Source organism: Castor canadensis, chromosome 17 (genome assembly GCF_047511655.1).
Source record: "Castor canadensis chromosome 17, mCasCan1.hap1v2, whole genome shotgun sequence".
Classification (NCBI taxonomy): domain Eukaryota; kingdom Metazoa; phylum Chordata; class Mammalia; order Rodentia; family Castoridae; genus Castor; species Castor canadensis.
This window is the reverse complement of record NC_133402.1, coordinates 40,515,889-40,541,764: the sequence shown is the minus strand read 5'-3', so window position 1 is coordinate 40,541,764 and position 25,876 is coordinate 40,515,889. Positions and strand designations below refer to the sequence as shown.

At 43.1% G+C, this 25,876-nt stretch overlaps 1 protein-coding gene across 5 annotated transcripts in view; it reads left to right on the top strand.

Annotated features, from left to right (window-relative positions):
- Scn10a (sodium voltage-gated channel alpha subunit 10) overlaps positions 1–20,213 on the top strand; it is a 97,759-nt gene extending 77,546 nt beyond the window's left edge. For 4 of the 5 annotated variants that reach the window (XM_074059160.1, XM_074059161.1, XM_074059158.1 and 1 more), the window contains 8 exons: positions 1,050–1,223; positions 5,254–5,376; positions 6,512–6,793; positions 8,273–8,326; positions 9,136–9,273; positions 11,140–11,244; positions 15,558–15,828; positions 18,802–20,213. In XM_074059160.1, the coding sequence (XP_073915261.1) occupies positions 1,050–1,223; positions 5,254–5,376; positions 6,512–6,793; positions 8,273–8,326; positions 9,136–9,273; positions 11,140–11,244; positions 15,558–15,828; positions 18,802–20,015 (2,361 nt within the window). In that variant the 3' untranslated portion in view covers positions 20,016–20,213. Of the gene's footprint in view, positions 1–1,049; positions 1,224–5,253; positions 5,377–6,511; positions 6,794–8,272; positions 8,327–9,135; positions 9,278–11,139; positions 11,245–15,557; positions 15,829–18,801 lie in introns of all 5 variants that reach the window. The other variant, XM_074059159.1, reaches the window with a different exon arrangement.
- Positions 20,214–25,876: the final 5,663 nt, after the last annotated feature.

Here is a 25,876-nt window from a genome sequence, read left to right as displayed (position 1 = left end):
TTGCATAGCCCAACCTCAAGATCAGAAGATATTAAATGACTTCCCATCTTGGATTTGATCTGACATGCTGAACACGATGTAAGGTTTCTTGAGCCAGGAGTTTACCAGGGAGCACTCTCAAGTGAAGGAAAGGAGGGGAGCAGGTGGAACAGAAAAAAGGAGCTAAGAGAAGATGAAATACTGCCTCAGCAGATCCCACAGGGAGGCCTCTTGCACGAAGGGCATCACAGACTTGTCCAACATTAAGACAAAAGGCATGGCATTGTAAACCCACATATCAGTGGTCATAGCCAAGCTTGCCTAGGCCAGAAGTGAGAGTCACTAACCTGTGAAGCATTTCCCAAGGTGTACCCAGTTCCCACCAGACCAGAGAGCCACTCCCAGCACCTGGGAGATGGGGCAGTCCCTCGTGAAAAGGTTCAGGTGGGTACTAACAGCATCCAGTGTCCTTAGGACAAGTCCTTGAAGACAGAATTACTGCATTTCTAAAACTCTGAAGTCATGTTACCAACTTGACTTCCAAAAGACTGCCCTGCCAGTCCCCTGTGAGAGTGAGTTCCCCACAGATGCACCAGCACTGAGCAACCCTTTCCATTTCATCTTCACCAATCTGGTGAAAGAAAACAACCAAATCATCTTCTTTTCATCTGAGTTTCCTTGATTACCAGAGAGCTAGAACATTCTTTTTTAGAGGTTTTTTAGTGGCTCTTACTTTCATTTTTTGTGACCCGCCTGTGAATAGCCTTCAATGCTTTTATTTTTAAATCAAGTCACTGTTAGCATCCCTTTGGTTCATTTCCAAAATCCAATTTGAGAAGGTTTCCTTTCTCACTTGCATTCAGCAACCTGCATAGTCCTGGCAGGCCCACATGTCCCTGCTCCCTGAAGAAGTCTTGGTTTATGTCCTACAGTGCCACCTCCACTATCCACCTCTCCTCCCAGGGCAGAGAAAAGAAAGTTGCTCCCAAGGGCTGTGTTCAGGGCTGATGGGTTCCTGTGCTGTCAGGCTAGACCCAGTACAGACTGTGGTTCTTCTTCCTTCCATGCAGGCCTTTGAAGACTGTCACTTGGACCAGAAGCCTGTGGTGAAATCTTTGCTGGAATACACTGACAGGGTGTTCACCTTTATCTTTGTGTTTGAGATGCTGCTCAAGTGGGTGGCCTATGGCTTTAAGAAGTACTTCACCAACGCCTGGTGCTGGCTGGATTTCCTCATTGTGAATGTGAGTGGCCCAATAAGCACACATGGGGCTTGGGCTTCTCACCATTGGCTAATGGTGACTTTGCTCCACTGCTAAAGCTCTGCAGCTCGGAGAGCTGTGGTATGTGAGTACAGAGAATTTGCCCAACTCCTGGCTCTATGATCTCCAGCCCTGGCTACACTTCAGAATCACCTGGGGTGCTCTTAAGAACACAGTGTGCAATCACCACTATCCCAGAGATTCTGATCTTTCTAGCCTTGGCTGGGGCCATCAGTAAAAGCTCCCAGGCATTTCCAAGGTACAGCTGTGGTTGTGAACCACTAAGCTGATACCACTGGCTTCTCCCTGGTGGCAAAGGGACAGAAGGTCCTGTTGGAGCTGGGATTCATTTATGTACACTCGCAGTCACCTATGGCCACCAACCCCTGCATCCCACACATTAGGCTTGTGATTCCTCAGAGCCATCTTTTCCCTCATTCTGAACTACTACATTGCCCTATCTGAAGATATTAGACCACTGCCCTCCCTGGCAACCTGAATTATTTGTTCATGCTGTTTAACTGAAGGTTCCTGCAAGCAGGGGGAGGTTTGTGCTGTGCTTGTCTCTGTCTCCTCCCCTCTGGCAGTCACAGCACCAAGGTCTGCACATCAGAGGTGTCAGGAAATGTGTCTGCATTTTGTGTTTGCCTCCTGAAGCTGGATGGGGTCCAGTACAGAACATTCTGTCCAGCCTCCTATGTTGGCAGGACCTCCACAGCAGGCCTGTGTATGAAATTCTCTTCTTTCCTAGCAGAATCAGGCCACTGTACCACAGGGATTCGCTGAGAGGCCTGAAATCTGAGTCACAAGTGATAATTTTGTGCATATAAAATAATTAGTCATAAATGAAAGGAAAATGTTTCATTCTAACTCCCTCCTGTTAGGGATACAGTCAATCTTGCCTATGTAGACCTCACTAATTTCAGTTCTGATTGCCTTACATGGTCACTCCCTCATTCTACCCATCCTCCTACAGAATCTTCCTTCCAACCATCTGTCCTTCCTTCTGTACATCCCTCGTTCCATCTACCCAACCATTCACTCTTCTTTTTTCTTCCCTCCCATTCATCCATCCTTACTTCCTCTATCTGTCCTTCCTTCTGTACATTCCTCCTTCCAACTATCCAACCATTCACTCTTCCTTTTCCTTGCCTCCCATTCATCCATCCTCACTTCCTCTATCTGTCCTTCTAGTCTTTTCCTTCCAGCTGTCCATTCCATTCTTCTTTTCCTCTTCCTTCCTGCCTACTGTTATGCTAATCTTTCTTCTATCCATTTACTCATTAGTCCTTAACCCTTATATCTTCACATCTTTTGATTTATCCTTCTATCTAAATACTCAGTCATCTAACCTATTCACCCACTCATGCATCTTCTATCCAAGCATCCTTCTTTTCATTCATCCTTCTATGCATTTATTCTTCCATCCTGTCATTCTTCCTTTAACACATCCATCTCTCTTTCCTTTATTTCACTCATCTATCCACTCATCTCCTTTACTTCCATCTATCCATCCAATCAACCTTCTAGTCATTCACTAATTTCTTCCATTCATCTATCCTTCCAATTCTACATCTTCCCACATATCCATCAGTCATTTTACCCAGCTATTCATTCTTCCCCATCCATCCATCCATCCATTCCATACATCCCTATTCCCTACTTCCATACTTTTTCATTTCTACTTTGCTTATTTCTCCCATCCTTCCATTCAACTGTCTATCCTATTCATCTTTGTAATCTTTGGTCCATCCTTCTGTGTGATAATCCTTTCAATTTTCCATCCAACTGGTCTTCCTTTTTTCTTTCCTTCTTTTCATCTATTCCATATACTTCTACCTGTTCTTCTACTTATTGAATGTTTATTTGAATCTACTGGATATAAGATTGTTTTATTAAATACCCTGAGATGTGCAGAAGCAATAAATACTCAACTGGGCATGGTAGTACATGCATGTAATCCCAGCACTCAGAAGACAGAGGCAAGAAGATTTTGAGTTCAAGGTCAGCCTGGGCTCCATAACATCCATAGCAAGATGAGAGAAAGAGAGAGAGAGAGAGAGAGAGAGAGAGAGAGAGAGAGAGAGAGAGAGAGAGAGAGAGAAGGAGGAGAAGGAGAAAGAGAAGGAGAGGAAGAGGAGGAGGAGGGAGGGAGGGATGAAGGGAAGAAAGAAGGAAGGAAGGAAAGTTTCTTATTGATATGGTGGATGCTGCTGGGGGCAGCATTGTGGGGGCAAAGAGACATGAGTGCTCTTCCACTTGGGCTGGAGTAACTGGGAAAGCTTCATGTAGGTAGATGTAAGATATAGAAATGAACAGGAGCAGAGATGTGCAAGAGGACTGGGGAAAGCCAATCCTATTGAAAGGAAGATCTTGAGCAAAGGCAAAGACACAAAGTATTCAAGAAACAATTTGATTTGGGTAGAACATATAGGTAAAATATGACTAGGAAAGTAGGTTGTGGCCATATAATACAAGCTAAGCCTGGATCTTATCCTGAGGGTGTTAAAGTCCCAGTGAAGGTTTGAAGTATAACAGAGCCACAATCATAATTGGGGATGCAATAAAGTATGCACCAAATAGATGCATTTCTGGGGCTTGGTGACCAGTTGGGTAGCTAGTGGCCTGAGCAGTGGGAATAGAGTAGGACTTGGGTTGGTGGCCTTTGCTAGAGCACTGTCTGCCTCAGCTGCAATTTTGGCACATGAGGCAGCCTTCCCAGGGGAATGACTGAATGGGGTCCAATAAGGAACTGGCCCCAAACCTCCCTACCCTTAGCCAACCAGACAGTTGGGTGCCACCTGACAGTTTCTGGAGTCTTGTGAGAATAAAGGTAGTCCTTTCCATTCCAGTCCTTTTTCTTGGTGGAATAAACCACCCATTCAAAGAATGGAAATTCTCTGATGTTCAAGCACCCAAGTATAAACCCTTTGCTTTCTAAAATTGAGTGCACCCCCACCTACACCTAGCTGCAAAAATAGACTAAAGTTGAATTCAGTCTACCATCAACAGTGCAGCTGGGAGCTAATGGGATTGGTTGCAGCCCCATCAGGACCAAGACTATCTATAGGGTGTCTCCCAGCACTTTCAAAGTTCTGGAAGGGGTGACCATTTTTCCACGGCAGTTTGTGTCCTTTGCAGTCCTCAGTCTGGCACTTAAAGAAAATTGGCAGATTATCCAGGTGTGATGGTACACACCTGAAATTCCAGTTACTCAGGAGACAGAGGTTGAGGGTTATGGCTCAAGTCCAGCCCCAGGCAAAAATGCAAGATCCTATCTGAAAAACGGACTAAAATAAAAAAGGCTGGGGGCAAGGCTCAAGTGGCAGAGCCCTTGCCTACCAAGCATGAGGACCTGAGTTCAAACCCCAGTACTGCAAAATTTTAAAAAAGAAAGACCAGCCGAGGCTCACAACTCAGTCATGTCCCAGCTTCTATAGAAGCTGTAGCTCAGAGGTCTTGCCACTGGCTCCTACCAAAAACTACAGAGCTATAAGAACTGCAGTATTCTTTTGGTCTGACTTCATTTTACAAAGGGCAAAAGTATCTTAGACACAAGAAATCATTGATCAAGAGGAAGCTAGGCCCCATCCACAGCAGGATTCTTTGCAGTCCACTCTTCTGAGAAAATACGACTAAAACTATTTTTATGTCTCTAAATAGGCTCTCAACATAGCCCCCTGAAGGGATGTTGGCATTTCAAGTCTCTGAATGTCATCCAAAAGCTCAGGTTGTTGGGGCCTGGCTGGTGCCCCTTGAGGGCCACCTACATCCAAGGATAGGTAGCAGTGTGGGAGAGTAAGTTTTTCTTGCCCAGAGTTTCAAGTGATGAGTGAAATTTCCCCTAAACAAGAGGAATTCTCAGGTTCTTCCTGGAGTTAAGAATATGGTGGTAGCTGGGACAATGGCTTAGAGCAGGGGTTGGAGGCTAGGCAGAGTTTGCCTGTCTCCTTCCACCAGGCTGCCTTTCTGGGGCCCTAAGGTGATGCTTTTACTCTCTGCTTGCCCTCAGGTCTCACTGACAAGCCTCATAGCAAAGATCCTGAACTATTCTGATGTGAAATCTATCAAAGCCCTTCGGACCCTCCGTGCCCTGCGGCCCCTGAGGGCTCTGTCTCGATTCGAAGGAATGCGGGTAAGACCTACCTCAAGGCTTCTGTGCTGGGCAGCATGTGGTAGCCCTGCCCTGTAGGCCCTCTGTGCCACTGACCCCAAGCGTCAGGCCCCACCCCCACATCTCGCATCTTCCTTTCCTGCTCCAATTTTGGTCATACAGCACATCTTAACTCTGCTGGTTCTCATTCAATCTCCTTTTAAGAACCTCTTCCTTTGTCACTCATAAATGTCACATCCTAAATATCCCTACTGAAGTGACACTGACCAGGGCTCCACAGCATCTGCTATCTCAGTTGCCTAACTCTGTCTCTTGTTCTTATCACCAGCACCTCCAATCAGTTCTCCATCTTTCCCTGACAAATGTCTTTCTTCTGATACTTCATGTACATGTAGCGACATCTTCAGCTCAGCACCTTAGCCACCACCCACTGGAACACATCCTCTCTGCCACCTAACACAGTTGTCCCTTCCTGTGGATTTCTGCCTCCCACCCACCCCCTTTCCTTACCCATCATTATCAGCCTCCACCTTGTCCTTCCTCCTCCATTGGTTCAAAGTAGTCATCATAGCTTCAAAAGTAAGAGTGGAGTTTTAAAATTATCTTGTATGTTTACAAACACAGAAGCTAAAGATTGAAATCATTTGATATTTATTTTGCATCCTTGTTTGCTGACGCAAATGAGCAAGTTGTGAAATGGATTTAGCTTTCACTGATTCTTTACCAAAGCATACTTTATATTGTAACCCCACTTGCCATGGGGTTGTATCAAGTGATGACACACAGCTAGGGCTGGTGGAGTGGTTCAAGTGGTAAGAGTGACTGCCTATTATATTGTATTTTGTAAGATAAAAAATTAAGGTTCTAGAAGTCTGTATGTGCAAATATAACACACACACCCCTAAATGATGTATTTGCTTATAAACTCATCCATCTCCTCAATCCTGAGAAAAGACACTAAAACCTGCCCAGAGTGAGGCTTGCCTCACTCTTCAGTTGCCTAATGTTGCCTAGCCTGCTGAGTCTGAATTATACTTCTCTTGCTGCTTCCAGAGGCACTGCTCATGAAGCAGCCTGAGTGAGTATGGAAAGAAATGAGATCCAGTAGGGAGCGATAGCAGTTTTGAGGTTCCAGATCCTTTTCTATTTCCACCAGGTTGTGGTGGATGCCCTGGTGGGCGCCATCCCATCCATCATGAACGTCCTCCTGGTCTGCCTCATCTTCTGGCTCATCTTCAGCATCATGGGGGTGAACCTCTTCGCCGGGAAGTTCGGGAGGTGCATCGATATCAATAAAGGATTCTCTCTTGTCAATTCTTCAATTGTGGGCAATATGTCTGAGTGTGTGAATCAAAACAACACTGGCCACTTATTCTGGGTTAACATGAAAGTCAACTTTGATAATGTTGCAATGGGTTACCTCGCACTTCTTCAGGTGGTAAGTCAACCATGAGATCAGCCATTTCTCTTCCTTTGGATGCTCAATAAATGGAGAGTCTGGGGTCTCCAGAAGATAATACATAGGGGGACTTTGCCAGGGGTAGCACTAAATGTGAGCTGAGGTCATTCTCTATTCCCACAGACTACATCACTAGGCCAGAGGACCTTACCAATGAATGTGATCTCACAGGGGTACATTTAGACAAATCTGGGCTAAGGGAATAGAAATAAATGGATCCACTTGCCATGGGGTTGTATCAAGTGATGACACACAGCTAGCGCTGGTGGAGTGGTTCAAGTGGTAAGAGTGATTGCTTAGCAAGCTCAAGACCCTGAGTTCAAACCCCAGTATCACCAAAAAAAGTGTACTAGGCAACACCCAGTCTAACATGATAATAAAAAAATTTAAAAAGTAAAATTTGAGATTGGAAAGAAAAAGAACATATGACCTTTACAAAATAGGTGTGGTATAGTCAAATGCTCATTTTTCTTCTTCACATCATCTCCTAGAGAATAATGAATTATATCTAATTAAGTTTACTACAATGATACATAATTTTAGTGACAATGACATTCACACTTTCTTTTTTGGGTGGTGGAGTACTGGGGTTTGAACTCAGGGTCTCCAGCTTACAAGACTCTACCACTTGAGTCATTCTGCCAGCCCCGCAGAATTCATTCATTCATCCATTGCCTTCATCCACATGTTCATGCAGCCCTCTATTCATGAAAGTGTTGTTACAAATACTTTTACAGCTGCCATGCAGTTACCCACTAGTTCCTGCATTCCACCATTTGCTCATGCAATGAGTTAGCAAATAATGCCTGGGTAGTTATGGCCTGCCAAACACTATGCTTAGCCCTGGGAGATACAGTCTGAACTGACTCTAGGCACTGATGTCTTATGAGAAAAACAGACAAATATGGGAATCAAAGCAGCCTATCCAGTGCTGTGACAGGCCTAGGATTGCAAGACCTGAGATATCTTCCATGCCCTGCATTCTGGAGGGCACGTACAGCCTCAAGACCTCAAGATGCTAAAGCTGGAGACAGAAATATGGAGGTCTTCTATTCCCAACCTTCCCCTCTTACAGATTCTTCCCATTCCTACATTCTATGCATGAGGTGGGAAAGCAATCAAAGAAATGGCAGTCCCAAGAAGGGAGCCTTGATCAAGGGCACAGAGCAGCCTCATAGCAGTTGGCACTATAGCCAAGAATCTCATATTCTGGGAGGTTCTGTGTCTTTAATGGCACTCTATTCTGAAACGGCCCCATACAGATTACTTTAGATCATCACGTGAGATTAGGCAGGTCACCTATATGAGTCTACCTCTCCCTTTCTGCCCATGCCCTTTCCTCCTCAAGCCCCCTTACATGAGCATCCTGCTCTTTCTCACCAGGCCACCACAGCCTGGGAAAAGGTCCAGTGTAGATGGATGCACAGACACTGAGTGGCCTCTGTTTCTTGTTTCCAGGCAACCTTCAAAGGCTGGATGGACATCATGTATGCAGCTGTCGACTCTCGAGATGTGAGTATCAGGCCACTGAGCCTACAGCTTTCCCTCCATATGTCCTGCCCATATCAGTCGGTATCTGTAATGAAATGAAGATGACCCGGTGCTAGAGAGGCAATCATCCAGCAATCTCCCACTACCCTTCCTTGATGCAGTGTCCATCTGCTGGGTTTTGTTTAAGTGCATCTAGACCCTCCCAGGCATGCTCCTCAGACTTTTTCAAGCATTTCCTCTGCTTACCACTGAGAGATCAGATGATCTCTAAAAGACAGTGTGTGAGAGGCCACTTCCTACACGGGGGCAGAAGCCAGGGCACCAACTAGAATCAAAAGTTCTCAGATGGAATGCCAGGTGTAGCATGGGAGCAGAGTGGGGAGGGGCTGATGCCCTGCCTATGTGCCTGCAGCATACCTGAGTTCACTCACATGCTACATTCTGGTTCTCTGTCTGCACGCTTTCTTCAGTGCTTCAGAGCCACTTGCCCCACGGACTCTCTCCCAAGGACAGGGGATTTAATGTCCCCAGGGACAATCTTCAATGATAACTTTTGGGAGTCTGTAGATACATACTCCAGCTTCTCTTTCCCTTGGTGGTACCATTCTGAGGTGTGTTCTACACAGTCCTCCAAGGTCTCAAAAGGATAATCCACTAGTGGCCCATCATTAGTTTTTCTCCTTTTCCTATTTATTCCTCCCCACCCATCAATCCTGCTTCCTGGAATGAATTACCTACACCCAGGGCCTTGTCTCAGAGTTGCTTTTAGGGTAAACCTATAAACTAAGATACCGACCCTCCTTACCATATGCCACTTTATCTGATCACAGGTTGGCAGTCAACCCAAGTGGGAGTACAATTTGTACATGTACTTGTACTTCGTCGTATTCATCATTTTCGGTGGCTTCTTCACACTGAATCTGTTTGTTGGAGTCATAATTGACAACTTCAATCAACAGAAAAAAAAGATAAGTGGGGCTCAGTTATTTCTGCCAGAGTAATGAGTCTTACCCTTCCTGTTCCCTGGCCAGTCATGGCCTCATGATTAAAGCCAACTCTACTAACAACCCTTCACAACTGACCTAGAACCTTATTTTGGCCTTTAGCACCAAACTGACCTTTGCCCCCTAGCTGTAGTCCTCTTCTCTGTCTGGTGACTGGGGCTGCTGCTGCTGCTGGAAAAGTCAAATTTCACTCCACATCAGCAATGTCCCCCACCTGTGTCCCTACTCCAGGTTCCCATCCTCCTTCCCAAAGTGACCTCAGTCTTCCCAGTTGAAACCAAGTGACCAGAGAGCCACTTGGATCAGGTGACCAAGTGGAGTGTCAAGGATAACTATCCTTGGGAAATATCAACAGGAAGAGAAAGGGCTCAGACTCTTGCTGCTCTGTTTGGAGCTCTTACCCCCAAAGTACTGAGTCAGGGCTCCTCAGGAAGGGCACAGTCCAGATGTTGGTAGAAATCCAACCCTGCTTGGGATGAGGAGGAAAGCTCTTCTCTCCATGGGTGCTGACTCAGATTAATAGGCACCTAATCCCAATAACCTCTTGTATTTATAATATAATAAAACATGAGGACATTAAAGGCTTAAATTCTTTCATACCTTCATTTCCTTTAGCACCCTCAGATCTTGTGGTAGATAGGGCATAATTTTAGATTTGTATAAACTGATATCCCAGAGAAGAGGGATCACATGGTTAAGTCACACAACTCAGCACAGCCTTTGGTACCATGGGAGCCTGGGTTTGCATCCCTGACTCCACCACCGTCTGGATAGGTGATGCTGGCTGTGTTTTAAACCTCTCTGTATCTCAATTTCCTCACCTATTGGATGAGATTAGCAATAACTACTCTTGGAATGTGGGGAAAGGTAAATAAAGGTAAATAAAGAGCACCTAGTTTAGGGCTGAGCCTACAGTGGGTGGGTGCTAGATGTTAAATGTTACTATTATAACTGGGCAAGAAACTACATCTGCTGTCTCCTTGTCCAGAATTCTCACTCTGGCCATGCTCAGTGCCCACCTTCTCACTGCCTCCCATCAAGATCTCTCTCTCTCCCAGGAAGCCCACTGTGTTCACAAATTTTCCTGCTCCACAGATATCAGCCCATTTCCTCTAGCATTTGCAGTGGCTAGTTTACATAAGCATGCCACTGAAATGGGCTTTCAAATTATGTCAGGAAGTGAAAGATGAGGGACTGAGTGAAGGAAGTTAAAAGAGTTCCCAAGGCGACCAACACCCAGTGGGAGGAAGGGAAGTATCTCCAGGGTGCAGTATTGACACTGTAACAGCAGAGGGTGCTGCAGCTGGCAGGCCTCATGAGAACCAATCAAAGACCCCTCACAGGCCATGGACCCAAGGATAAGGCAATAACTGCCCCAGATCCTCCTCTTCCGAAAGGGCTTAAGGTCCTGTGTTCCAGAGTCTTTTCTCCAGAGACCCTGAAGGGAAGCTCTTGCCCCCAGCAGGGACTTTGACTTTATAAGCTCACTGACTGAGTATCCAAGGCTGAGATCTGAATGGACATGTATCTTCTTGAGTCCTGTCCCCAAACCCTTCCCACCTTCAGTGCAGGCAACATTTCTGGGTTCCTGGAGAACAGAAACAGCTTTGCTTCAGAGACTCAGGCAGTGAGTCTGGGATGGGCTCAGTTTCTCTTCTTTGTCGTTGGTTGTGGCACCCAGGCAAGACACTCCTGATTACAGGCTTTCTATGTCTTTCTGCAGAGGAGAGGAAAAGATCAAGCCAGTCCTTCCCATACAGGATGCTCTGGTTTGGGTAACCCTGAGGGATCCTATTACTCTAATAACAGCACTGTGGCCCTTTCCTATACTTAGGGGGCCAGGACATCTTCATGACAGAGGAGCAGAAGAAGTATTACAATGCCATGAAGAAGCTGGGCTCCAAGAAACCCCAGAAGCCCATCCCTCGGCCCCTGGTGAGCCCCAGAGATTCCCTCTAGCAGAGTGCATTTGTGCATATAGCCTAAGTCTGGGCTTGGAGAGGGCCTGGCCAGTGCTGTCTGTGAAGGATGACGTCTGGGTTGAGTTTGGAGATGAGGGTGATGAGGGCTCCCAGGCCCAAGCAAGGAGAGGCTTAATGATAGTAAGAGTGGTTAGAGCCCAAGAGATGAAACATTGTTTAAATGGAGCCCTAGATCTACCCCATGCTCCTCTTCATATCTACAGGTAGACTAGAGGGGAAATGGCAAAACACAAACCCCCAGAGACTCAAGGTACAGTCATGGTCGTGGTCCAGTGACCCAATAAAAACCAAAAATCTTCCCATTTTGAAGTTTAAAAATTGGCCAAGGACTGGCAATATAGCGCAAGAGGTACAGCACCTGCCTAACAAGCACAAAGCCCTGAGTTCTAAGCCCAGTACCAAAAAAAAACGTTTGGAGCGTATATCAAGTAGTAGATCACTTGCCTGGCAAGCACAAGACTCTGAATTCAAACTCAGACTGCCAAAAAAAAAAAGATTGACTAAAAATTAAAACTAGGCTCCACTTTGATTCCTTTTTTCCAAAGACCTCAAGAGTCCTCCCCCTTTATTCCTCTATTAAATGCAACACCCAGACCACACATAACATTACCTACCTATATTTTTCTCAGCTCTCTGCTAGAAGATGGAAAACATCAAATCTGTAGGTGGCCCCAGGATGACATCCCTGTTGGGAATGGATGAACAATGTTAGGAATGAAGATGCTATGTCAGAAATCACAATGAACCACTTCAAAGGGTTTTTGAGCCATCCCCTGCAGTGACTGGGGTTGGTGTTTTATCCCTTTACATTACCTTTCTGTGACTGAGAAGTAGTACTTATGAAGAAAACTACAGGCACTTCCCCAGTACAATCCCATTAGCCCTTCCTCACACAAGAGCAAAGCCTAACGACCGCCCAAAGGAGTCTCCTTAAAGGAATTGGGGAGACATCAGTCTGTCGGCCAAGGCATTAGATTTCTAAATCGAGGCACGTTACTTACACAAGTTACTCCAAACTTGGTGGTACAGAGTCTCAAAAACATTTACAAGAGAAAAAAGTTATGACTTCCAACATACTTTATATGAAAATAGTGGTCATAAATGTATTACTATTCAAGGGTCAGTGTTATATTGGGAGTGGCAGGCAGTTCAGAGCTCTATAGGAGTAGAGGGGTCCTCCATAGTTTCCTGTAAACCAAGATAACTGGGCTTCAGTGAACCTGAGCAAAAGTGTGCAAGGCTTGTTATGTGCTCCTCTCTCAAGAATTCCAATGACAAGGAACAGGCTCAAATATTAAAAGATGTAGATGAAAGGCTGAACTCAGCCAATGAGATTCAAGTCAGGGGCTGTAAAAGGATTCTGGTATTTACTGAGGTTCAACAGTCTGAGTTCATGCTGGCATTTACCAGTGGCCAAACTAGTGTCGAATTCACATTTGAACCAGAGAGTCCTTTGCTAGGGGCAACCTTTGTCAAAATCATAAAGATTTTTGACACTTCACACACACACACACACACACACACACACACACACACACACACGTCACTCCTCATCTCTGGGGAAGCCCATGTTTTTAAATCGTGTTTCATCTATAGCAAAGGCTAAATGTTCCACAAGCCCGGGAGATTTTATCCTATAGTATTGCCTGCTATAGAAATCACTAAAAGCAGGTTTCATATACTCCACTTTATAGAAAAATAATAGGCTCTAGAATAGACATCATCACCACCTACTTCATCATCTCTGAGAGTATGAGGGCTATGATCGCTGCCCACAGACTCAGCCAGACACAGCCAAAAAGCTGCTCCATTCCCTAAAGTCAGATTACCCAGGGCAAATGTAAGGCCAGACTTGATGCCATCGCCTGCTCTGTTTAATTAGATGTCATGTGACCATGAATGGGCCTCTATTTTTTTTTCACTATTTTTGATGATACAATAGAAGGGATTAGTAGCTCAGCAATCTGTCTCCCACTCCTCCCACCTCAGGAAAGATGTGCACCAGCAATCATGCATGGAGCCAGGCCCAACTGGGTGTGAGTCTCGGCTTTAACCCAGAAGGGTAGCACCCCACGCCATGAAGCAGAAGGTAGGGATCAGCCCATCACACGCTTCCTCTCTGCTCATTTAGCAGCTCTTAGGAGCTCCCTGGCAGGCTATGACAGGTTCCTTTCCTCTACCTTCATGGCCACTCCTGCAGAACCTTACACACATTCTACATTCAGTAAGTGTAACTTGTATACAATTAAATTTAATCAAACCCAGTCAGTAGCGTGGCTTTAAAAATGTTGAGGTATGGTTAATTCAGGGCTGCCCATTCTATCTATCTTCTATTCATTCAATTTATTGAGTTCTATAACATACCAGGTACTACACAGACATTATGGTTAGAACAGTGAGAAAGATGGACAAGTTTCCTGCCTGCAGAGAGATTACAGTTCAGTGACAGGGGCAAATAATTAGCAAAACCACATATGTGATTTGGTGTGGTAGTTCATGCTTATAATCCCAGCACTGGAGGCTAAGGAAGGAGGGTCAAGCATTTGAGGCAGCCTAGGCTACATAGCCAGACCTTGTCTAAGGAAAAAAAAATATGTACGTTAATTCACCAGCTGAAGGAGCTCCAAGGGAGTCCTGAAGAGCTCTAACATCTAAAAGTTGGTTGCAGGAGACTAAAACAGAGCAGCTTGAAGGGAGAGAAAGAAAAGAACCAGGAAAGTAAGGTATGATGGAAACCAAGAAAGGAGGATTTCAAAGTGAAGGGAGTGGTAAGCAATGTTGGATTTAACATTATGGAGGTCATCAGTGGTCTTAGCAAGAACCAGTCCAATGGCAGGTTGGAGGCAAAAGTTGTGTTGGAGTGGGTTGAAAAGTGGATGGGAGACAGTGATTATATAAAACTCTTTCAAAAAACTTAGCTGTGAAAGGGAAGAGGGATCTAGGATGGTGGCTGGAAGGAGACGTGAGGTCCCTGAAGATTTTGCTTTAAGTTAGGAAAAACAAAGACATTAGAGATTTACCTAAAGAACTGAGAGACTACAAGTCACTCACACAGATATGAAACATGCCTAGAATTACAGCCAAAAGCAGGCAAGAGTGTCAAAAGCCTGACTCATCAGGAATAAGGCAGAGGGTCCCAGAGGCTGGTAAATGACAGTAAAGAAGAAATGACAGTGGGCCAGCTGGATGACACAAGCTTCAAGGGAGGAAGGGATTTTACAAGACATAAGCGTTTGCTCCTCTGGAAGGGACCATGGGGAACAAGAAGAACCCCATACTTGTCTCCTGCCCCTGGGGTCTCTGTAGGGTGGAAGAGAATGGCAGCCTTTGAGTAGGAGGTGATGTTTGTAAATCAAGACAGGCGAGTATCATAGAAGTTATGAGAAGGACTTGGGAAATGGGGAGGGAGTGGAGAATAGGAGGTGAGATCAAGGATTCACAGAGCATTAAGATGTTAACACCATAGGACAGAATAGAGGACCACACTAGGAATTTTTCAATCACCATAAAAATAACCAGATAGAAATGATCAATTGGTTATACAGGCCACTCTGCCTCCTCCAAAATGAAAACAATTCAGACCTCACTCCATGCCCTGTACCTGCATTTTCTTGGGCATCTGCACAGCCCCAGTGTTCTCTAGAGAAAACTTCCAGGAATAAGTCGCACTATGGCACTTGACTTTCACTTGGCAAAGTAGCTGACTGAAATCAAAAATGGAAATAAATAATTTGCAAGCAGTTCTCAAACTCTTACTACAAGAGTACAACACTGTGTAAGCATGACCCCTGTCCTCAAAAAGTGCATTGTCATGAAATGCTAGAACTCAAGACTGACTGCAAGGGTTGTGGGAGCCAAAGAAGGGAAAGAGCAATGAGGTGTAATATGATGAAGGAAAACTCCCTGGAAGAAGTGGGCTTAAGGGAAATGAATCACTCAAGACTGTTGAAATCTAGAAGGCTAAGAAAAAAGACAGGAAGAATGTTGAAAATAGAGGGAAGAGCACAAGGTCAGAGGAAGTGATTCCTCTGATGACTTCAAGGGCTGAGAGCAGCGGTGAGACTAGAACTGGAGCAATGAGGTAAATCAACTAAAAGGGAATTCTGAAAGGAATAAGGACAGGAGTTGCTTTTTTACGGATGTAGAGTGTGAGGTAGACAAAAGAGACAGATTTCTAAAACTCATGTGTGGAGAACTCAGACTCGTCAGATGTTTGATTTTATATTGGCCCAAAAGCCCTGATGATACCATTTCTTGTTTTCTCAGAACAAGTACCAGGGCTTTGTCTTTGACATCGTCACCAAGCAAGCTTTTGACATCACCATTATGGTACTCATTTGCCTCAACATGGTCACCATGATGGTGGAGACCGATGAGCAGAGTGAAGAAAAGACAAAAATCCTCGGCAAAATCAATCAGTTCTTTGTGGCTGTCTTCACAGCTGAGTGTGTCATGAAGATGTTTGCCTTACGGCAATATTACTTCACCAATGGCTGGAATGTGTTTGACTTCATCGTAGTGCTCCTTTCCATTGGGAGTAAGTAACAGCCACATGGTGGGGAAGCCCACCATGCTTAGGGTTATTTTACTGTTCTTTTAAAATCAACTATTAAAAACATGTTATATGTTAGAAGAGCAACTTCCCAAGAGCAACAGATTTTATATATCCCTGGGAGCTACCAGTAAGAGGAAGAGGTCCCATTGGTCTTCTCCATGCTATTGTGAGGTGTTTTCAGGAGCCTGTCGTGTGCACAGCCAAATGCCAGAATACTGTAGGCTGTCAGGGAACAATCCTCCTCCTGAGAACCTAAGGTTATGAGATGGAATTTCCAGTGGGCCTTCTATTTATGGTCTTCAAAACAGGGGGTGAGTGGTGTTATGTAACATGATCCATAAAATATTTTCTGGTAAGGGAGTTGGGTTGTTAGTAAAGTGAGGAAAGACTAGGAGGAGATCCTTCAAAGGAGAGTCTTAAGTTGAGGGTGTGGAGTTAAATCTCTATGTAATTGTCCTCTTAGGAAATATGAATCATAGACAAGTTAAGGGATCAATGCCAACAGATCAGTGCTGTGAAGGCCCAGTCTGGGTGTTGTTGAATGAAAAGCCTAGTGCTTTGTGTTTAGGGAAATTAATAGAGTCAGAGGCTAATGTGAGGAGTGGATGTACCATAACTGAGTACTTGCTAAGTTCTGAGCACTGAGCTGGTCATTATGAACCTTCACTGTAACCCTGAGAAGAAAGTGTTACTGCCCTCATTTATCCACTTAAAATTGAGCCTCATAGATTAGAAAGGTTATACCAAGTCGGAGTTTATAAGGAGTGACTTTCAATCAGGCTAAATTGTTTTAATGAATTAGCTGCCTCCCACCAAGGACCAAGAAACTGTGTCTGACTTAGCCAAATCCCAGCTCACCAGCTTTTCCTCTCACTATGAATATCTCCTGATCATTTTCATTTATATCCTGACCTGCTTGCTTTTTATGTCAGAGCATAGCTGTATATTTAATTTTCCATTGATTTACTAGCAAAAGTTAATAGCATCTAAACATAACTTGGCAGCAGTTAATCTATTTCCCCACCCTGGCTGCTGAAACATAGCCTGGGTTGCATTTATTTATTTGTTTGGAGGCTTTAAACTTGGTTTTGCTTTTGTTTTATTATCACTGATGCATTTTTTTTTGAAAACCACTTTATTGAACTAAGATTGACATACAAAAAAGCTGTATATACACAAACAATCTGACAATGTTTAGAGACAGGTATGAACTCATCACCACAATCATGCCATAAACATATCAATCACCTCCAAAAGTTTTCTCCCACCCTAGTTAGTTGGTTAGTTAGTTAGTTAATTACTGGGTGCTAAGGACACTTAAATAAGAACTACCCTCTTGAGCTTCTTTCACTTAGTATACTGGGAGTTTTTATTGTTGACTGGTTGGTTGTGTTTTTGTTTTGTTTTCTAATGGCCATTTTGATTTTATATTAGAAATGAGAGCTTTCTTGTACAACTTCCCATATCAATAATATAGAAATATAATATACCCACAACACATAGTTCTGTGGTGAAGACGGCTTAACTCCTAGTTCCTGGGACCTATACAACAGCTCCATCCACTGAGTTGGAGTCCCTCACAGGAACAGCTGGAAAAACCAATGGAAGAGCCATCTGTCAATCTTTCTACTGCTTTCCTCCCAGTCTTCTTTCCCCCAAAAAAGACCCTTATTGAATATCAAATTGTTACAAGTATGAGGACTCATTCTCCCCTGAAATAAGGTCCTGGGAAAACTAAAATTAGATCTATATCACTGATATAGCAAAAAAATTTTAGTGGATTATATAGACACATAATGTACCCATATTACAGAAAAATGTCTCTCAATTAAACTGGTCTTTAACAAAAGAGATTTCACAAAGATTTTATAATCCAAAACCATAATAATTCTCAAAGTCTCCTACCATTTCCTTCCATCCTCTAACACAATGTGAATATGACAAACAGCTGGTAGGGGAAGAGGGCCAAGGGAACCTGAATGGGAACTTGATACCACTTATCTTGAGTCCTCTCTTCCCCAAAGTTCTCATCACTGAACAACTCTGCTCCCAATAAACCCTCAAGACCAAGCTTCAAAAGTCTTCATGTATCATACAGGGAACATATACTTTCTTCGTCTTTCCAACCTTTCCCATAGTTAGTGTTAGGGACAGTAAATGACCCTAAAAAGCCCATCTCCAGTCCCTAACATAGAGTTCAAACACAGCTGGACATGAAAGAAACAAATTAAAGGCATTATGCAGACAGCTGGCCATTCGAAGCCATCCTGCTTTAGCTGTCAGCAAGTTGCTCAACTCTCAGGTCCCCTTATAATTAATACCAGGCTCCATACAATTATCTGTGGGACCATGTGCCAGAAACTGAGTCAATCTTCACAGTAGGAGACATGGAGATGAATCATAGGGGGTCCTGGCCTTCCCAGAGCACAGGATCAGAGTGGCACGTCCAAAAGCTACCATCTCAGGGAAGAGCAGGGTCTGTCGCATTGAAAATAAAGCATTGTGGGCATGTGAAACAGACTACAATCACTTCCAGCTGAACTAGGCTGCAGAAGATTGGGGGTTTATTATAATTATTAAAACATATTAATTTAAAAAAATATATTAATTGTTCAAATCAGTGGGGTTCACTGTGATATTTCCATACATGCACACACTGTGCATTGAAGAAGATAGGGTTTTGGCCATGGAGGTTGACTGATAAGAGGCTATTCTGAGTGGAGGGAAAAATAAGAACATGGTAGAAAGGGTAAGACTAACCAGAGGGACAGCAGATTACTGCAATGGACATTTACCGAGTGGTGCCTTGTGCCAGGTCAGACTCATAAAGCCCAGAGTCCTTGACTACAGATGCCCACATGGAAGTCCATACCAAGAAGAAATGAGGAAATGAGCATTACTTTGCCAGGAACCCTGGTTGGAGGTACTAATATTATTTCCCCTCCTCTTTCAAAGGTCTGGTATTTTCTGCAATTCTTACATCAATTGAAAGTTACTTCTCCCCAACACTCTTCCGAGTCATCCGCCTAGCCCGAATCGGCCGCATCCTCAGGCTGATCCGAGCAGCCAAGGGGATCCGCACGCTGCTCTTTGCTCTCATGATGTCCCTGCCTGCCCTCTTCAACATCGGGCTGCTGCTCTTCCTTGTCATGTTCATCTATTCCATCTTTGGCATGTCCACCTTTCCCAATGTGAGGAGGGAGGCTGGCATTGATGACATGTTCAACTTCCAGACATTTGCCAACAGCATGCTCTGCCTCTTCCAGATCACCACATCCGCTGGCTGGGATGGCCTCCTCAGCCCCATCCTCAACACTGGGCCACCCTATTGCGACCCTGACCTGCCCACCAGCTGTGGCTCCAAGGGGAACTGTGGAAGCCCAGCTGTGGGCATCATTTTCTTCACCACCTACATCATCATCTCATTCCTTATTGTGGTCAACATGTACATTGCAGTGATTCTGGAGAATTTCAATGTAGCCACTGAAGAGAGCACTGAGCCCCTGAGTGAGGATGACTTTGACATGTTCTACGAGACCTGGGAGAAGTTTGACCCAGAGGCCACCCAATTTATTACCTTTTCTGTCCTGTCAGATTTTGCAGACACTCTCTCTGGTCCTCTGCGAATCCCAAAACCCAATCGGAATATATTAATCCAGATGGACCTGCCCTTAGTCCCTGGAGATAAGATCCACTGCTTGGACATTCTTTTTGCCTTCACCAAGAATGTGCTGGGAGAATCTGGGGAGTTGGATTCTCTGAAGGCAAATATGGAGGAGAAGTTTATGGCAACGAATCTTTCAAAAGCATCCTATGAACCAATAGCAACAACCCTCCGGTGGAAGCAAGAAGATATCTCAGCCACTGTCATTCAAAAAGCCTATCGAAGCTATGTGCGGCACCGCTCCTTGACAGTCCGCAGCCCCTCGAGCATTCCCAGGGCTGAGGAGGTTGCCATATCACTCCCGGATGAAGGCTTTGTTGCATTCATGGCAAATGACAATTGTATGCTCCCAGACAAATCTCAAACTGCATCTGCCACATCTTTCCCACCATCCTATGACAGTGTCACCAGAGGCCTTAGTGACAGAGTTAACGTAAGCACATCCAGCTCAATGCAAAATGAAGATGAGGGCCCCAATAAGGAGGTGACCACCCCCCGGCCCTAGTGCAGATACTCAAGCATGTTCCTGTCCAGTTCTAATGTGATAACTCCTTCCCTCTACAGATGGCACCCAGCTACAGCTCATCAATGCATGCCACTGGTCACAATGTCAGACCTGGGTGGAGAGTATAGTTGGTGCCCACCTTTGAAAAAGCCCTCGTCATACCAACAGAATCCAAGAGTATCTCCACCTTGACTTTGGTTATGAATTTCAGTATCAGACTATGGTTTCTCTTCCTTTCCAGAAAGTGTCACTGCCCACTTATTTCTATTGTGAACAAAGATTTTTATTGGCCAAGACAAACTTCTCAGGACCAGAATTTCCAAAGATACATGGCAAGGACATTACCAAAGGTCTAAGGTAGTCTTCTTAGAAAAACCACATAGAGATTGGCAATGCTATTTAAGATTTTGCATGACTGCATGTTGAGAGCTGCTGGATAACTTTCCCAGCCCAGGTTAATACCTGTGGTCTATGTCATGAAAGATCTTTGAGATATCCATTAAAATTAATATTTTTAAAGGTATGTCAAGACCAGTGTTTTATCTTAAAGTAGCATTTGTTATTTTAATTGTGTGATACTAATAGGTACACGAGTCACTTCTCCCTCACTTTCAGAGTTCCTGTTATTTTGCAGTTTGATCCTGAGGCTGGATGCAGGAGGAGCGAGCCCTCCCAGGAGCTGGTGAGACTGGTTCTAATTTTAACTTTTCCACCAATTACCTGGCTGGCCAGGTCCAACCATATCTTTCTCTTATAAACCTTAGTTTCTCCACTTATAAAGTTGATGGGTGTGGGAAACAGAGTGGATGAATTGGATAGGCCTCGAATCTCACATCATGAAACCCAGTGGTGCCCTTCCCCATTTAGATGAGAAAACACTATTCCATTAGCTGGATCTTTCTGCTGTGAGCCTAACAAGGTGACTTTTGGATACATTCCAGATCCTGTTTTACATCTCATAATCAGGTTTTAAGGAGGAGGGTTTTCATATTCCCCTGGGACCAAGACTCCATAATTAGTATAATCAAAAGAAAATGGATATTTTGAGAAAGATGATATGATAGATTTATTGTATGGCCAATAGTTTTTTTCATTCATCCTACAAATATTATTAAGTACTTATTATATGGCAGACATTGCTCCAAGAATAAAATAAGAGTCAAACTCCAAAAGATAAATTGATTTATGCAGTGATTGGAGTAAGGATTGTCACAGGAGTATATTCAGCCCAAAGGCACATCAGGGGTCTTGAGCTGAAGGCTAATAAAGAGGTTTATACAGCAACATAGGACATAAGGAATCTTAATGACAACCAGTACCTTCTATAACTCTTGCGACATTCCCAGCCATAATCACAAAGATGGGTTTAATTCATTGGATGTATATTGATAACTGTATAAGGTTTTGCAATGGTATGATTACAAAGCATGAGGCTGATCACCTATGTATCTCACACATGCAGGTTTCCTGAGACCTTATTCTCCCTTCTCTGTCACTGCTGGCTTCTCAAAGGCTTTCCAGGAGTTTGTTGGGGTTTGCCAGCACCCACAGATGCAGGTTAATCAGATGCTGTGGAGTGGAGGGAGGGGCACAGGGCATGCTAGCACATAGAATAGCAGCTATTCTCTGGACATATCTAAAAGGTGAGTTCAACCAAATGGCTCTTCCTCCCCAGTGCCACTGAACTGGGAGCACAGATATCAACCATACAGTGTTTCTTCAACATCTAAATCCCATATGATCAATGAAAAAGTCATCTGAAATGATACTAACCCGAGTGTGTATAAGGCAGCCAGGTAGACAGAGAGCTTGGGGATTGGTTTACCTTGTAAAGTACATGGAAGAATTAAAAGTACCCCACCATCAAACTTGTTTTACTAAGTAGATGACATTATTCTCAAAGGTATTCTCTTCACATCTTCTGCCCCATGTTGTAGATTGCATTGTGTCCCCCAAAAAGATATGCTGAAGTCATAACCCATGGTGCCTGTGAATGTAAATTTGTTTGGAAATAGGGTCTTTGCAGGTGTAATCAAATGACAATGAGGTCATACTAGAATAGGGTGGCCCTAATCCAATACCTGTTGCTGTTATATTATATTTAAGGGAATTTTGGATATAGACAGAATACCAGTGATGATGCAGAATCACACACACACACACACACACACACACACACACAATCACAAAAAGAAGACAGTGATGTGAAAACAGATGTAGCTACAAGCTAAGGCACAGCAAGGATCGCTGGTAACCATCAGAAGCTAGCTAGGAGGGGGCAAAGAAGACAAATATTCTCCCCTAGAGACTTTAGAGTGCACAGCCCAGCCAATATGTTGATTTTTGCCATTTATCCTCCAGAAACATGAGAATAAATTTCTGTTATTATAAGCCACCTAATTGGTGATAATTTGTTACAGAAGTCCTAGGAAATTTTCACAATTTTTCCCATACAGGTGCCTTGTCCAAATTATAGTGGAGCCATTAGAAAAGGCAGTATTATGTACAGGGTTTTCAGAAGTGTGCCCAATGCAAATGCAAGGTTATGTCTGGAAATTTTCACTAGATCCACTTCCATAGTTTACCTAGTTAGGAACTAGATTTCCAGGGGAGCAAACCTGAGAAGAGATGGGTCTTGAGCCCCTGGAGATGGCACTAGCATCTCTTTGGCCCCAAATATGTGAGATATTTCAGCACTGAAGGAAGATAAGACACTCACAATGTTGTTGACTATGTGAATATCTGGAACTTGCAGCTTCTTTAATAAATGCTTCCACCATAATCATTGTCCTAATGTTTATACCATTAAACTAAGTAATACAGACACATGCATGACAAAGAATTGTCAATACAGAAGGGTAAGCATAGGCAGTAAGACAAAGGCATAAGCCTAGCAAAAGTGAGACCCTGAGTTTAAACCCCAGTACAGCCAAAAAAAAAGGAGGAGGAAGAGGAGGGGGAAGGGAAGGGAGAAAGGGGAGAGGATAAGTGGAGGGGGAGAAGGCAGGAGGAAGGGGAAGGGAGAGGGGATGAGGAGGGGGGAGAAGGAAAAGGAAGAAGAAGAAGAAGAAAGACAAAGGTAAAGATACTTTCTTAAATGCTAGGGATACAAAATAAGACAGATGCTAAACAGAGGGTTTTGTTGGTAGTGGTAGAGACGGTTGTTTTTGCAGTATGGGATTTGAACTCAGGACTTGCATTTGCTAGGCAGATGCTCTGCCTCCAGCCCTTTTTGCTCTGGTTATTTTGGAGATAGGGTCTCACTTTTTGCCCAGGCCAACCTGGACTGTGATCCTCCTATTTTACGTTTCCTGCCATAGCTGGAATGACAGGCATGCCCCACCATACCCAGCTTTTTCCCTTGAGAAGAGATCTGGTGAACTTTTTTACCTGGCTGGCCTCAAACCAATTCTTCCCGATATCAGCCTCCCTCATGGCTAGGATTACAGGCTTGAGCCTCTACACCTGGGCACCTGTCTTGAAGGGTTTTAAATAAGTAAATAATAAGATAATATCAAGATGTCCAGTAGTGACAGGATAGAGTAATTAAATCACTTCTCCCATTGAAAAGATTACAGTGCTGGTTAAATGCCAGGAAACTATAATATAAGCTGGGAGATCATGAGTAAGGGTTGGGTCAGAAAGTCGTATTATTAGCCAGATGGGAAGTAAAGGTTTCATTATTGTTAGATTCTGGCAAATTAAGAAAGCATGACTTAATCACTAGCATTGCCACTAACAAAGCAGAAACAGAGCATATAATTTCCAAAGTAGGGTGGGAAAAAATGCTAAGAAACAATTAGCCAATCAAAACAGTAAAGCTAAAAAGAGGATAAATGTGAAATATAAAATAAGAGGAACAAGTAGAAAAGACAGAGTCATGTAGCATATTTGAACACAAAAATACCAGTAATTACATTGCATGTAAAGAGACTCAATGCCCCAGAAAATAGACAAATAATGTTTAACTATTCAAATAAATGATGTTTATAGAGATATACACCTAAAACCTAAGGTTACCAAAAAGATGAAAATACAAAGATATACCATGTAAATATCTATCAACCAGTTGAAAATACATGCTCAAGTACTTAGGAACCACGCATAAAAATAGTCCATGTGCCTAACTATAGAGTAAGACTCAAAAAGTTTTCAAGGGATTAAAACCATGTACTGTGGGCTGGAGGAGTGGCTCAAATGGTAGAGCACCAACCTAGCAAGCACACTGCAAGGCCCTAAGTTCAAACTCCAGCACTGCAAAAAACATTTTATATATATATGTATATGTATATATATATATATATATATATGTTTGCATATATATGTATCTATATGTATATGGACACTTAACATATTGCAAAAATTGGATAGCATCACAGTAAGAAAAAATAGTCTTTCTACAAGTGCTGAAACATTGTGTGTTTACGATAAAAAGAAAAAAAGACTCCTACCTCAAACCATACTCAATAATCAATCCAAGTGAGTCTAAATGTGAAAGGCAAATCTGTAAAGCTTCTAGAAGTTAAAGAGGAAAATACGACTAGAATAAAAAAGATGATGAATTTGATGTTAAAACCTCTAACATCATTTCATTAAAATATACCATTAAGAGTAAAAAGAACAAGCTAGAGAACAGAAGAAACTATTTAACACACTTATGAGCTGTCAATTTCTTATGGATAGTGTTTGTAAAGGGCCCAAATTAGAAACAGTCCAATGTCCATCAGCAGTAGAATAAGTTAATAAATTGTAGTATCCTTTTGTCTTTCTCTCTGTTTTGTGTGGTATCTTTTTAAAACGTAATTTTACGCAGTAATGAAATGAATGAGAGAGCCTCATACCAGTGGTGTAGTTCAGAGATAGTGTGCTTGCCTAGCATGCAAAAGGCCTGCACTGGGAGTCCAGCACTAACAGCTAGGCACTTATATACAACAGCACTCTAATATTCAGAGATTTTTATGAACAACACAACAGAAAAAGTAGCAAGAAACTTGAAGAGACACTTCACAAAAGAAGAAATATGAATTACTAATTAACATATAAAACCTAATTAGTAATCAGGGAAATATGCAAATGAAAGCCACAGTGAAATGCCACCACAAATCTGTCAGATATGCAAAGTTTTGATAATCTAGCCAATATCAAGTGTTGGCAAAGATAGAAAGTGACAAGAACTCTTATGCACTGCTGAAGAGAGTGTAAATCGGCACAACTGTTTTGGAAAACAGTTTGAAGAGTTGAAGAGACATAAACTCATAACTCAGGTTTTCCATTCTTAGGTATGAAAACTAAATAAATCCATGCACACATGACAAGAAGATTTCTTATGGACATTGTTTGTAAGGGACCCAAGTTAGAAATAATCCAATTCCCATCAACAGTAGAATAATTTAATAAATTTAATAATTTAATAATCTTTTTTAAAATGTAATTTTATGCAGTAATGAAAATGAATGAGAGAAAGCCTCATACAAGTTTATAAATGAATCTTGCAAGCATTATCCTGAATGAAAAAAAACAGACACCAAACTATCTACTATATGGTTATATGCAGTTCAAAACAATCATAATTAAACTGTATTGCTTAGGAATGCATCAGAAAAAAACAGGGTTGGTTAATATGAAAGTCAGATAGAGGTACCGCTAGAGTAACTTGTGACTGGGTGTCAGCAATATTCTAATTCCTCACCCACTTAGTTCTCTTTATGACTATGGTCGTTATAGCTGTGTATTAAGCTAAACCTATTTATCTAATGCATTTTATGTATGTACATAGAAGTCTCACGATTTCAAAAATAAGAAAGAAACTTGAAATGGCTCAGCTTAGATTCTCCTCCTTCTTCACAGAAGTAATTACTGTC